The 15,599-nt window shown below is 31.2% G+C and overlaps 2 protein-coding genes across 2 annotated transcripts; one reads left to right on the top strand and one right to left on the bottom strand.

Moving 5' to 3' along the window:
* The first annotated feature begins 2,677 nt into the window (after positions 1-2,677).
* On the top strand, positions 2,678-4,986 carry LOC105254142 (ras-related protein Rab-6.2). Its single transcript, XM_011262644.3, has 3 exons — positions 2,678-3,273; positions 3,893-4,137; positions 4,224-4,986. Exons 1-3 carry the CDS (start codon positions 3,094-3,096, stop codon positions 4,420-4,422), a joined length of 624 nt encoding a protein of 207 aa, XP_011260946.1. The 5' UTR covers positions 2,678-3,093; the 3' UTR covers positions 4,423-4,986.
* Positions 4,622-7,464, bottom strand: LOC105254144 (cysteine desulfurase, mitochondrial). Its single transcript, XM_011262645.3, has 10 exons — positions 7,230-7,464; positions 7,041-7,120; positions 6,848-6,964; positions 6,621-6,758; positions 6,345-6,550; positions 6,141-6,262; positions 5,756-5,913; positions 5,409-5,680; positions 5,112-5,201; positions 4,622-4,859 (listed from the first exon to the last, which is right to left on the bottom strand). The coding sequence occupies exons 1-10, from the start codon at positions 7,330-7,332 to the stop codon at positions 4,796-4,798; spliced, it is 1,350 nt and encodes a 449-aa protein (XP_011260947.1). The 5' UTR covers positions 7,333-7,464; the 3' UTR covers positions 4,622-4,795.
* Positions 7,465-15,599: the final 8,135 nt, after the last annotated feature.

Here is a 15,599-nt window from a genome sequence, read left to right as displayed (position 1 = left end):
TTTTCACATATGTTAATATTTCGAGTTTACACATTATTTCGCGAAAATTGTCATTGAGAATTTATCCATTTATTCTTTATCTTTTCTTCACTTTAATATGAATTTATTAATTCTAGTCAGAATAATAAATAATCAATAATATTTGTATAATTGGTCCAGCGATAGATCACATATATGTGATATCGCGATATATTTAGAATTGTGGATATAGAATTAGGTGATAAAAAAGTTGACAATGAATTTATAAATAACGAGATATTAAGACTAAGTTATTACATGTTGTACAAATTTTTTTGTACAATTATTCATATACACATTATTTTTACATATTCAAATTTGTATAAAAAAATATATAAAACTCTTATAAGTAAACCTAAAATAATTTATCTGACAAGGGAAGTTCGGCAAGTCGAAAATTCAAAACAATCTGAAACTTGGCATAATTTTAGAGTAATATATTCTAATAACGAAACTATTTTTTGTTGGTGCTAAAAAACGGGTTTAGGGGTATAACAAAAATCGATTTTCTAGTGGTTGGTTATACCCCTAAACCCGTTTTTTAGCACCAACAAAAAATGGTTTCGTTATTAGGATATATTACTCTAAAATTATGCTGTTTCAGATTTTTTTGAATTTTCGACTTGCCGAACTTTTCCCTTGTGAGCGAAAATAAGTTTCTAATCGATGAAATCGTCGTTTTTTCTTGAGGATTTACATAGTATTTGAGCACGTTTAGAAGTTTTTGATATAAGAATGATAGCCTATCCATAAAAATATGAAATACATGATTTTACTATTTTTTCTTTCGTGTTGTACTTAATTCCAATAAGAGAATATATTTAATAAATATACAATTTCAAAACAACATTAGCAATTAAATACAAACTCAACACATGCTGGATCTTACATTTTAAAATAAAGTTTAAGATCACTTGGAATATCTTTTTTCTTTATCAATAATGTGTATTTTAAATGCTAAATTACCTATTACTAGCTAAATTGCATATTGATAAATGATCCTGTGAAATCTCGAAGAATTCTTCTATATTAGGGTCTGGAAAGACATATATATAGTACGAATTAGTTAATATAGACATATATTATCTTGTGATGATAACAGCCTAGATTTAATACGCATTAAGTTACATTAAAACTTAAACATATTATAAATCATTAAGTTACATTAAAACTTAAATATATTATAAATCATATATAAAAAATCTAATCTTATGTATTAAAATGTATTAATGTATTATCTGTCGAATTAAGACTGACGAATTGGAAGGGAAATTTTAGTGGATACAAGCGTAGGTTTGGCTTCGGCAAAACTAATAATGTCTGTGTGATATTCTTTTAACATTTCTAGGAATTCGTCATGCAATCTTAGCAATTGTAACGACCTGTAACGTTCGAATAGTATATATAGATAACATCGATATCGACCAATTAATAAATTTAATAGAAAATTTGGAAATTCCATTTTAATAAATATCCTTTGGACATCAGTAATCATGTTTGATTTAACATAATTGTTCTATTGTAATAGCTCGCGGGCTTCCTCATATTTTATCCTCAATCGACAAGTCAGGTCTTCGCTTTCAGAATCCCTAAGGTATAGCCGAGGTAAGGTATATGCAGATTGCTTTGAAAACAAAGAGAGCACACTTTCAGGATATTACTGGTTTTCGATTAACGGCTTTTAAAACCAAATACTTATTATGTAGTCACAACTTTATTTGTGTTTTGGTCTCTAATAACCAGGTAACCTCGATAAATCAATTTTTATTTCAGATAGATATTTTTCTTTCTCACAAACTCGATATTTGTTTTTTCCCGCGAACTCACAATTCCCTCTTTTTCCTACCTTCACGAGGTAGAGAGAAAAATTACTCTCGAAGTGGATCGAATGTGATTTTGAACGCAACAACAAGCAATTCATCGAAAGTGTTTTCGAACGATCTTTGAGAGAATCGAGGCACTCACAGGATATTTTCAAACGCTCCAGAAGCAACTCAGTTGTATAAGCATTTTGTATTCAATGCGACTATGTGCGACTATATATATTGTCAATAAATGTTAAATAAAATTTTGTTAACGAAATGTATCTTATATATACTCACAAGGCATAGTATGTTTATGTATTTAATATTTTTTTCGTTTCTTTTTAAAAACAAAATGCCACAATAGTATCTCTCAAATTAGAAGATGATGAGAAATGGGAGACTGCAAAGTTGTATAAAGGTGCGAAATTTCAGAGATTTATATTTAGAAAAATATAATATTGGCTAATATAAGACGTATACAGGGTATAACTGAAAAATTGGGAAGTATTGCAGTGGTGGATTCAGGACATAAAAATAAGAGAAAAAGTTCGTATAAACATATGTCCGATCCCAGGTAGAACATGAAACTCATAATGACATCATTATGACGTCATCATGATTTGATTTATCACTTAAAAGTTACCTAAACAAAAATGATTAAAAAATGAGTTAAAGATGACAAAAATAAGAATCATAAATTTTTAAGTTCAATAATCGTATTCAATAATTTTAAAAAGATTGTTGCTTAAATATAATGTATATTTTAATTATATTTAAGCAACATAATCTTTTTAAAATTATATAATACGATTATTGAACTTAAAAATTTATGATTCTTATTTTTTGTCATCTTTAACTCATTTTTTAATCATTTTTGTTTAGGTAACTTTTAAGTGATAAATCAAGTCATGATGACGTCATAATGATGTCATTATGAGTTTCATGTTCTACCCGGGATATGTTCTAATAAAAGATTAACTTTGTGTTGTCTATTCTGACTTCTCCTGATACACCCTATAGAACGCGTGAGTTTCATTGACCGCTGTATTGTCACTGATAGAACTGGGAGGGATAAGCATGAATTATCTCTAATAACAATCATAACACATTTGAGAAGTATTAGTTTACGTTGTATCGCATTGAGGCGCATTCTCATTGATTTTGATTAAGTTTGTTAAATGAGAGACGTGCACGTGCACGACGATGTGTCAATAGTAATCGCAGCCGGTACCGCGCGATTTGTACGCGCGACGTCGTCGACGACGACGACATGGCGACTGTCAAAGTAACGGAACAGAAGGTTATACTGTGCGGCGAATACGGCGTTGGCAAGACGTCTATATTCCGACGCTTTGCCAACAATACGTTCGTTGCTAGTAGCGATCGTAAATCGACTCTGGGCCTCGACAATATCGATAAGGAGTACGTCGTTGAAGACAGACGAATTCGCGTAAGTATTCGATGTTTTGTCCGTCAGTCGCTTCTTATTTTGTAAAATGTAAGACCTTTAATTATAGGCAATTTGGAAAGAAACATTTTCATTCACAGTCATTCGCTTCTGTCATTCCCTTTTATTTTATTGATTGAGTCAAGTTGCCTCTATTTGTATCACATATAGGTTACATTTCAAAACGTAAGTAATCGAGAGAAATTTTACTCGATGGCCGATTTGAACCATTCGGAAAGGCTTAAAAGAATTTCGGAACGACCATCCGAGTAAAATTTCCTCGGTTACTTACCTTTTGGAACGTAACCATAGAATGTTTTATATTTATATTATCTTCTATTGAACTGTATGTAACAAATCAAAATAATATGTCAATACTTCGTACATTATTCTTTAAATAGTAGTTTAAATATATATAATTAGAATAATTTAAATAGTAGTTAATATATAATTTTTTAAATAGTAGTTTAAACATATAATTATATTAATACATATATATATATATATATATATATATATATATATATGTACACACTTAAATAATATATGTTTTGCATATTCCTGAAATTAGAGTTAATATATAATTCTGATTTTAATCTTTCATGTTCTTTATTTTTCTTAGTTACAATTATGGGACACTGGTGGTATGGAAAGAGTAGCATCTGTTACTTCGAGTTATTACAAGTTTGCAGAGGCTGCTATTCTAGTATTTGCCCTGGATAACTCAACATCATTTCATTTATTATCCCAACACTTGCTTGATATTGTTACTTATGCAGAAAATGCAAAGATATTCCTTTGTGGAAACAAAAGTGACTTGGAGAGCGTTGCACCACAAGTTACAGATGTAGAGATGGAACAATTTTGGTAACGATTTTTAATGGATTACTTTTATAATTGGCATAAATTAATTTTTTATGATATGAATTATGAGCGAGATAAATCTCTTTCAGTGAACAATGTCATAATCTGATTTCGGGAATATACAAAACATCGTGTAAAACTGGTGAAGGAATAAATGAGATGTTTGAGGATATAGCGCAACATTTGGTGGAAGCTAATCGGTCGCGAATGGAGCTTCACGAGATGGATAAGGATAGATTTAAAATTTCCTATATCGATGAAGCAGCTGATCCGTCATGTTTGTGTTAATCTGTGATCGCAAACATATGTATAATCTTTGAGAATTTTCAATGCTCAATGCAGATAATATTATAAGGAAAATCTTTTATATTAACATCTATCACATGTGACTTTTCTATGAGGGAAAGTCGTGAAAAAAGGGTGAGAAGAATGTACAAGTGTAATGCACATATATGTAATGCACATATATAGGATGTATCAGGTCGAGTTTAACATACATGACAGTAAAGACTTTTAAATAAAAAATTATTATTTATGTTATGAAAAATTATATTTCTTAATTAAGCTTGATTTATTAATGTAATTTATGATCGATATTATATATTTAATCAATATACATACTATACATACTTCAGGTTGTAAGACTATACAATAACGAGCACTAGTGCTGAGTCCAATTAATAGTTTTCAAATCGATACCATCTTCCATCATCTCCCATAATGGACTGCAAAATGAAGATTAGAGTTTTGGCTCTTATTCTTAACATAATATCACGGCTAATGTTAGAGATAGAAATAATCACATGATCTCATGAAACATTCAATAATAAAGTTGTTCCCTCCATAAAACGAGATTAACGTTTCAAATTGTTAACATTAAAGTAATGCATAGTATAAGTTTAAATTATAAATCCTTCATTACATCTTACATTTGAAAAGAAAATAAACGTTTGTATGATAATTAATGAATGTATTACCTCATGCCCCGAAGTCGCTTCACTTGTTTTATCGTATTTTCCGCGGTGAAATTTACTTCTTCGAATGTTGTAAATCGTCCAATGCCAAATCTAAGTAGGTTATTTATAATGTTAATATATATATATATATATATATATATATATATATATACACACACATATATACACATACATTATAATTACATGTGTTATCTTATTAATTACATTTATAATGTTATTAATAAAATAACACTTTGCTCAATAAGGTTCTTCTATTTTAAAATATATATACAAGACATATAAATACGGATATTTTACCTAATACTGGAATGAGCTAGATCTTCTGAAGCACCAATCGCTCTCAGCACATAACTGGGCTCCAAGCTTGCGCTGGTGCAAGCCGAACCACTGCTAAGCGCTACATCTTTTAGAGCCATTAATAACGATTCACCTTCGACACATGCAAATGATAGATTCACACAACCAGGATACCAAGCCACAGGATCACCGTTTCGCACAACGTGCGTTAAGTTTGACATTATCTTTTCAATGAGGTAATTTGACAGCGTGTTGATGTATTTGTGATCGTACTGGAAAATACAATGTGAATCTTTAATCTTTAATCTTAAAACGTATTACACAGCAATAACTTTTGTTTTACTTACATCCATCTCGGTCTGTGCTAACTCACAAGCGGCACCCAACCCTACAACTAAGGGTGCAGGTACGGTGCCGCTTCTCATTCCTCTTTCTTGTCCACCTCCGCTTTGCAACGGTTCCACACGCACTCGTGGCCTTCTTCTGACATATAAAGCTCCAATCCCTTAATAAGCAATTAATAATATAAATACATAAAATACATAAAAGATATATCTAATTTCTTTATCGCAAATAAAAATTATATTCATATTTTTGATGAAAAATTCATTATTAAAAACTATTATATATATATCAGATAACAAAAAAAGACTTATATCTGATATTTTTGAGAAGCTATATTATTATTTCTCTTTTTATAAAAATATCAAATTATAATAAATTTAAAATTACCTTTTGGACCATATAACTTATGACCACTGATAGACATAAGATCAATATTCATGTCATTAACATCGATTGGTACTTTGCCAACAGCTTGTGCAGCATCTGTATGAAAAAAAACTTTCTTCTTTCTATAACATTAAGAAAAACAAGTAGAATTAAAAAGATAATTATAATAAAATAATTATAATGTATTAAAGTTGTAATATTCACCTGCAAATGGTGCCAATTTCCTCAATAGGTTGTTTAACACCAATCTCATTATTCACCATCATTACAGAAACAAGCGATGTAGATGGTTTAATAGCATCTTCTAATTCATTGAGATCAATGAGCCCATTTGAATTAACAGAAATATATGTTACATCAAATCCTTCTGCTTCCAAGGCTCTACATGAATCCAGTACACATTTGTGCTCCTAAATAAGTAGGACAAGTTCATTTATATCTATTAAGACAGGAGTTATTATAAAAATACAACTATCTCACTGTCTGGGTCGTCACAACATGATTTTTCCTAGATTTATAGAACCTTGCCACACCTTTTACAGCTATATTATTACATTCTGTTGCACCAGATGTAAATATTATTTCCTTCTTATCCGCTCCTATAAGATCTGCAACTTGCTGTTAAAAAGAAAATAGACAAATAATGTTTTATATATTATAAAATTATAAAATATACAAAAATAAATTTTGCAAATTAAAATACCAACTTGGCGAGCATGCTCAACTGCTGTTTCTGACTCCCAACCATACATGTGAGTTCTGGAATGTGGATTGCCATGATACACTGTCAGATATGGCATCATTTTATCTAACACTCGAGGATCCTATGTAATAGTTTGATATCTTAGTTTTTTTTACATATATATAAATTGCATCATATGACATCATACTTAAACTTACAAGTGGTGTAGTAGCTTGGGCGTCCAAATAAAGGGATCTACCCTCCATTGGACCCTTCTTATATTCGTCCGTGATAGGAGCTACAATGTATAAAAAAAAAATCAAAATCACTGATATTAATCACACTCGATATGTATGAAATTATTAAATTTAATATTGTACTGATTTTGATACTTTAACGATATTTACATTCATACTCGGCGATGTCCGACAAGTGCTGACTACATGTGTGCAAATGACAACTTTTCACGCGATGCAGCGCTGATATTAAACACCTCGTTGATCGAAACATTCTAATAATTGTCTGAAATTATTCTCACAAATCACACATTCCATAAACTCGCATGTTCTAACCTCGTCGAAGCAGCACCACAATATATACAGTAGCGCAACTCTCCCGATTTTGTGTAGCATAAAATGAAATGCGCATGCGTAAAGTCAGCGAGTATACCAGTACTGCCATCTGCACTTCCCTCTCACTCTCTCCTTTGGTTTTCGTTCTCTTTCTAACACATTATAATATGTAATATAAATTAAATTCAATAAAACTTGAATATATGTACATAAAGAAATCGTGAAAAATATAATATAAAATATATAATGCAAACATATATAAAAAATAATATATATGACATGATGTGAATATTAATTAACCATTTTATATGTCACATATAACTGATAGCAGAAAAGAATGAAAAGATATATACTCATAATACTCATTATATAATTTATAATATATTTACATATTAATACTTATATATATAATTTTTAATATATTTATATATTAATTGTACATACATATATTCTATATATATATTTTTTTTTTTTCAAAAACTTAAAATTAAAAAAAAAATATTTAGATTAAAACTACAATCACTTAAAGTTTATTATATAAAATATATATATTTATGATCAAAATGAAGAAAGAAACAAGAAATATATATTTGTTAATAATATATATTATTAACAAATATACACATATATTTCTAAATGTTTTTTTTCATTTTAAGTTTTTGAATATATATATATAGAATATATGTATGTACAATTAATATTATAAATATATTAAAAATTATATATGTAAGTATTAATATGTAAATATATTATAAATTATATGAGTATTATGAGTATATATCTTTTCATTCTTTTCTATCAGTTATATATGATATATAAAATGGTTAATTAATATTCACATCATGTCATATATACTATTTTTTATATATATTTGCATTATATATTTTGTATTATATTTTTCACAATTTTTTTATATATATATATTCAAGTTTTATTGAATTTAATTTATATTATATATTATAATGTGTTAGAAAGAGAACGAAAAACAAAAGAGAGAGTGAGAGGAAAGTACAGATGGCAGTACTGGTATACTCGCTGACTTCACGCATGCGCATTTCATTTTATGCTACACAAACTTCAAAGGTGCCGACAGGAAGTTGCGCTACTGTATATACTGTGGCAGCACTATACCATACCTCATCACCAATGATAGTGAAATGAGCATGAGCACAAAGCACAAGTAGATAAACCAGAGAGAAACCTGAGAGCGGCCACCTCGCTTTAACGGGTATATTGTCCTAATGCGCTCCCTGACAAAGTGGACGTCAACTACAACCATTACAGTCGATAATAATACATGGTTCGTGTCTGAGCTATGGTTCATGTCCAAGCTATGGAGTGACCCCAAAAGTGATACTCCCTCTATGGACATTCAAAACATGGACATGAACTACAAAGTCAAGGTCCATGAATGTTCTCAGAGGGTAATATATAATTGCACAATTTCTGGTTTTGTTCCGTGCTATGTGCACGAAATGCCGGTAGCACCAGTGCTATATAACAATTAAATACTTATGTGTGTAAATTGATAATAAATAAATTATTCAATCGCGACAGATACTGTAATATTCAAAGATGAAATAAATATTTTTCAAAATAAATTGGTAAATAATACGGCTCTATGTATTTATCAACATGATAATTAAGTAAAGAGCATTAAGAGCCCACAAAACGCGGATGGCAATGCCATTCGCATGGTAAATTATTTCGAACATTAATTGTTCGCGAAATTTTTTTTTTTTTTTTTTTTTAAATGCGTTATTAGGAGAACATGATTTGTAAAGAGGTCATCAACGCATCTTCGACCTCCTCGCAAAATATATTCTCCTGATAATAAAAAATAATAAGAAACGAATTTTCGAAAATTTTCACGCTTGCGTTATTAGGAGAACATGATTTGTAAAGAGGTCATCAACGCATCTTCGACCTCCTCGCAAAATATATTCTCCTGATAATATAAAATAATAAGAAACGAATTTTCGAAAATTTTCACGCTTGCGTTATTAGGAGAACATGATTTGTAAAGAGGTCATCAACGCATCATCGACCTCTTCGCACAATATATTCTCCTGATAATATCAAATAATAAGAAACGAATTTTCGAAAATTTTCGCGCTTGCGTTATTAGGAGAACATGATTTGTAAAGATGTCATCAACGCATCATCGACCTCTTCGCACAATATATTCTCCTGATAATATAGAATAATAAGAAACGAATTTTCGAAAATTTTCACGCTTGCGTTATTAGGAGAACATGATTTGTAAAGATGTCATCAACGCATCATCGACCTCTTCGCACAATATATTCTCCTGATCATATAAATTAGAAGAAACGAATTTTCGAAAATTTTCGCGCTTGCGTTATTAGGAGAACATGATTTGTAAAGAGGTCATCAACGCATCATCGACCTCCTCGCAAAATATATTCTCCTGATAATATCAAATAATAAGAAACGAATTTTCGAAAATTTTCGCGCTTGCGTTATTAGGAGAACATGATTTGTAAAGAGGTCATCAACGCATCATCGACCTCCTCGCAAAATATATTCTCCTGATAATATAAAATAATAAGAAACGAATTTTCGAAAATTTTCACGCTTGCGTTATTAGGAGAACATGATTTGTAAAGAGGTCATCAACGCATCATCGACCTCCTCGCAAAATATATTCTCCTGATAATATAAAATAATAAGAAACGAATTTTCGAAAATTTTCACGCTTGCGTTATTAGGAGAACATGATTTGTAAAGAGGTCATCAACGCATCATCGACCTCCTCGCAAAATATATTCTCCTGATAATATAAGATAATAAGAAATGAATTTTCGAAAATTTTCACGCTTGCGTTATTAGGAGAACATGATTTGTAAAGAGGTCATCAACGCATCATCGACCTCTTCGCACAATATATTCTCCTGATCATATAAATTATAAGAAACGAATTTTCGAAAATTTTCGCGCTTGCGTTATTAGGAGAACATGATTTGTAAAGAGGTCATCAACGCATCATCGACCTCTTCGCACAATATATTCTCCTGATCATATAAATTATAAGAAACGAATTTTCGAAAATTTTCGCGCTTGCGTTATTAGGAGAACATGATTTGTAAAGAGGTCATCAACGCATCATCGACCTCCTCGCACAATATATTCTCCTGATAATATAAATTATAAGAAACGAATTTTCGAAAATTTTCACGCTTGCGTTATTAGGAGAACATGATTTGTAAAGAGGTCATCAACGCATCATCGACCTCCACGCAAAATATATTCTCCTGATAATATAAAATAATAAGAAACGAATATATTGTGCGAGGAAGTCGATGATGCGTTGATGACCTCTTTACAAATCATGTTCTCCTAATAACGCAAACGTGAAAATTTTCGAAAATTTGTTTCTTATAATTTATATGATCAGGAGAATATATTTGTCGATGATGCGTTGATGACCTCTTTACAAATCATGTTCTCCTAATAACGCAAATGTGAAAATTTTCGAAAATTCGTTTCTTATAATTTATATGATCAGGAGAATATATTTTGCGAAGAGGTCGATGATGCGTTGATGACCTCTTTACAAATCATGTTCTCCTAATAACGCAAGCGTGAAAATTTTCGAAAATTCGTTTCTTATTATTTTGTATTATCAGGAGAATATATTTTGCGAGGAGGTCGATGATGCGTTGATGACCTCTTTACAAATCATGTTCTCCTAATAACGCAAGCGTGAAAATTTTCGAAAATTCGTTTCTTATTATCTTATATTATCAGGAGAATATATTGTGCGAGGAGGTCGATGATGCGTTGATGACCTCTTTACAAATCATGTTCTCCTAATAACGCAAGCGCGAAAATTTTCGAAAATTCGTTTCTTATAATTTATATTATCAGGAGAATATATTGTGCGAGGAGGTCGATGATGCGTTGATGACCTCTTTAAAAATCATGTTCTCCTAATAACGCAAACGCGAAAATTTTCGAAAATTCGTTTCTTATAATTTATATTATCAGGAGAATATATTTTGCGAGGAGGTCGATGATGCGTTGATGACCTCTTTACAAATCATGTTCTCCTAATAACGCAAGCGTGAAAATTTTCGAAAATTCGTTTCTTATTATCTTATATTATCAGGAGAATATATTTTGCGAGAAGGTCGATGATGCGTTGATGACCTCCTTACAAATCATGTTCTCCTAATAACGCAAGCGTGAAAATTTTCGAAAATTCATTTCTTATTATCTTATATTATCAGGAGAATATATTTTGCGAGGAGGTCGATGATGCGTTGATGACCTCTTTACAAATCATGTTCTCCTAATAACGCAAGCGTGAAAATTTTCGAAAATTCGTTTCTTATAATTTATATTATCAGGAGAATATATTTTGCGAGGAGGTCGATGATGCGTTGATGACCTCTTTGCAAATCATGTTCTCCTAATAACGCAAGCGTGAAAATTTTCGAAAATTCGTTTCTTAATATCTTATATTATTAGGAGAATATATTTTGCGAGGAGGTCGATGATGCGTTGATGACCTCTTTACAAATCATGTTCTCCTAATAACGCAAGCGGGAAAATTTTCGAAAATTCGTTTCTTATAATTTATATTATCAGGAGAATATATTGTGCGAAGAGGTCGATGATGCGTTGATGACCTCTTTACAAATCATGTTCTCCTAATAACGCAAGCGTGAAAATTTTCGAAAATTCGTTTCTTATTATTTTATATTATCAGGAGAATATATTTTGCGAAGAGGTCGATGATGCGTTGATGACCTCTTTACAAATCATGTTCTCCTAATAACGCAAGCGTGAAAATTTTCGAAAATTCGTTTCTTATTATTTTATATTATCAGGAGAAGATATTGTGCGAGAAGGTCGATGATGCGTTGATGACCTCTTTACAAATCATGTTCTCCTAATAACGCAAGCGCGAAAATTTTCGAAAATTCGTTTCTTATAATTTATATGATCAGGAGAATATATTGTGCGAAGAGGTCGATGATGTGTTGATGACCTCTTTACAAATCATGTTCTCCTAATAACGCAAGCGTGAAAATTTTCGAAAATTCGTTCCTTATTATTTGATATTATCAGGAGAATATATTTTGCGAGGAGGTCGATGATGCGTTGATGACCTCTTTACAAATCATGTTCTCCTAATAACGCAAGCGTGAAAATTTTCGAAAATTCGTTTCTTATAATTTATATTATCAGGAGAATATATTTTGCGAGGAGGTCGATGATGCGTTGATGACCTCTTTACAAATCATGTTCTCCTAATAACGCAAGCGTGAAAATTTTCGAAAATTCGTTTCTTATTATCTTATATTATCAGGAGAATATATTTTGCGAGGAGGTCGATGATGCGTTGATGACCTCTTTACAAATCATGTTCTCCTAATAACGCAAGCGGGAAAATTTTCGAAAATTCGTTTCTTATAATTTATATTATCAGGAGAATATATTGTGCGAAGAGGTCGATGATGCGTTGATGACCTCTTTACAAATCATGTTCTCCTAATAACGCAAGCGTGAAAATTTTCGAAAATTCGTTTCTTATTATTTTATATTATCAGGAGAATATATTTTGCGAGGAGGTCGATGATGCGTTGATGACCTCTTTACAAATCATGTTCTCCTAATAACGCAAGCGTGAAAATTTTCGAAAATTCGTTTCTCATTATTTTGTATTATCAGGAGAATATATTTTGCGAGGAGGTCGATGATGCGTTGATGACCTCTTTACAAATCATGTTCTCCTAATAACGCAAGCGTGAAAATTTTCGAAAATTCGTTTCTTATAATTTATATTATCAGGAGAATATATTGTGCGAGGAGGTCGATGATGCGTTGATGACCTCTTTACAAATCATGTTCTCCTAATAACGCAAGCGCGAAAATTTTCGAAAATTCGTTTCTTATAATTTATATGATCAGGAGAATATATTGTGCGAAGAGGTCGATGATGCGTTGATGACCTCTTTACAAATCATGTTCTTCTAATAACGCAAGCGTGAAAATTTTCGAAAATTCGTTTCTTATTATTTTATATTATCAGGTGAATATATTGTGCGAGAAGGTCGATGATGCGTTGATGACCTCTTTACAAATCATGTTCTCCTAATAACGCAAGCGTGAAAATTTTCGAAAATTCGTTTCTTATTATTTGATATTATCACGAGAATATATTTTGCGAGGAGGTCGATGATGCGTTGATGACCTCTTTACAAATCATGTTCTCCTAATAACGCAAGCGTGAAAATTTTCGAAAATTCGTTTCTTATTATCTTATATTATCAGGAGAATATATTTTGCGAGAAGGTCGATGATGCGTTGATGACCTCTTTACAAATCATGTTCTCCTAATAACGCAAGCGTGAAAATTTTCGAAAATTCGTTTCTTATAATTTATATTATCAGGAGAATATATTTTGCGAGGAGGTCGATGATGCGTTGATGACCTCTTTACAAATCATGTTTTCCTAATAACGCAAGCGTGAAAATTTTCGAAAATTCGTTTCTTATTATCTTATATTATCAGGAGAATATATTGTGCGAGGAGGTCGATGATGCGTTGATGACCTCTTTACAAATCATGTTCTCCTAATAACGCAAGCGCGAAAATTTTCGAAAATTCGTTTCTTATAATTTATATTATCAGGAAATATATTGTGCGAGGAGGTCGATGATGCGTTGATGACCTCTTTACAAATCATGTTCTCCTAATAACGCAAACGGAAAATTTTCGAAAATTCGTTTCTTATAATTTATATTATCAGGAGAATATATTTTGCGAGGAGGTCGATGATGCGTTGATGACCTCTTTACAAATCATGTTCTCCTAATAACGCAAGCGTGAAAATTTTCGAAAATTCGTTTCTTATTATTTATATTATCAGGAGAATATATTTTGCGAGGAGGTCGATGATGCGTTGATGACCTCTTTACAAATCATGTTCTCCTAATAACGCAAGCGTGAAAATTTTCGAAAATTCGTTTCTTATAATTTATATTATCAGGAGAATATATTTTGCGAGGAGGTCGATGATGCGTTGATGACCTCTTTGCAAATCATGTTCTCCTAATAACGCAAGCGTGAAAATTTTCGAAAATTCGTTTCTTATTATTTATATTATTAGGAGAATATATTTTGCGAGGAGGTCGATGATGCGTTGATGACCTCTTTACAAATCATGTTCTCCTAATAACGCAAGCGTGAAAATTTTCGAAAATTCGTTTCTTATAATTTATATTATCAGAGAATATATTTTGCGAGGAGGTCGATGATGCGTTGATGACCTCTTTACAAATCATGTTCTCCTAATAACGCAAGCGGGAAAATATTCGAAAATTCGTTTCTTATAATTTATATTATCAGGAGAATATATTGTGCGAAGAGGTCGATGATGCGTTGATGACCTCTTTACAAATCATGTTCTCCTAATAACGCAAGCGTGAAAATTTTCGAAAATTCGTTTCTTATTATTTATATTATCAGGAGAATATATTTTGCGAGAAGGTCGATGATGCGTTGATGACCTCTTTACAAATCATGTTCTCCTAATAACGCAAGCGTGAAAATTTTCGAAAATTCGTTTCTTATTTTTTATATTATCAGGAGAATATATTTGCGAGAAGGTCGATGATGCGTTGATGACCTCTTTACAAATCATGTTCTCCTAATAACGCAAGCGTGAAAATTTTCGAAAATTCGTTTCTTATAATTTATATGATCAGGAGAATATATTGTGCGAGAGGTCGATGATGCGTTGATGACCTCTTTACAAATCATGTTCTCCTAATAACGCAAGCGTGAAAATTTTCGAAAATTCGTTTCTTATTATTTATATTATCAGGAGAATATATTTTGCGAGGAGGTCGATGATGCGTTGATGACCTCTTTACAAATCATGTTCTCCTAATAACGCAAGCGTGAAAATTTTCGAAAATTCGTTTCTTATAATTTATATTATCAGGAGAATATATTTTGCGAGGAGGTCGATGATGCGTTGATGACCTCTTTACAAATCATGTTCTCCTAATAACGCAAGCGTGAAAATTTTCGAAAATTCGTTTCTTATTATTTATATTATCAGGAGAATATATTTTGCGAGGAGGTCGATGATGCGTTGATGACCTCTTTACAAATCATGTTCTCCTAATAACGCAAGCGTGAAAATTTTCGAAAATTCGTTTCTTATA

Source organism: Camponotus floridanus, unplaced genomic scaffold (genome assembly GCF_003227725.1).
Source record: "Camponotus floridanus strain SB8 unplaced genomic scaffold, Cflo_v7.5 scaffold71, whole genome shotgun sequence".
NCBI lineage: Eukaryota > Metazoa > Arthropoda > Insecta > Hymenoptera > Formicidae > Camponotus > Camponotus floridanus.
Note: the sequence above shows the minus strand (reverse complement) of the source record. Positions and strands in the feature narration are given on the sequence as shown.

Bases quoted from the DNA above. Each gene is read 5' to 3' on its own strand.
- LOC105254144 (XM_011262645.3), bottom strand. From the start codon at position 7,332: ATGTTTCGATCAACGAGGTGTTTAATATCAGCGCTGCATCGCGTGAAA. The intron at 6,263-6,344 runs GTGAATATTACA...TTAATGTTATAG, and splicing joins GAAATTGGCACCATTTGCAG to AAAGAAGAAAGTTTTTTTTC. The intron at 5,914-6,140 runs GTAATTTTAAAT...TTGCTTATTAAG, and splicing joins TAAGTTATATGGTCCAAAAG to GGATTGGAGCTTTATATGTC.
- LOC105254142 (XM_011262644.3), top strand. From the start codon at position 3,094: ATGGCGACTGTCAAAGTAACGGAACAGAAGGTTATACTGTGCGGCGAA. The intron at 3,274-3,892 runs GTAAGTATTCGA...TATTTTTCTTAG, and splicing joins TTGAAGACAGACGAATTCGC to TTACAATTATGGGACACTGG. The intron at 4,138-4,223 runs GTAACGATTTTT...AATCTCTTTCAG, and splicing joins GTAGAGATGGAACAATTTTG to TGAACAATGTCATAATCTGA.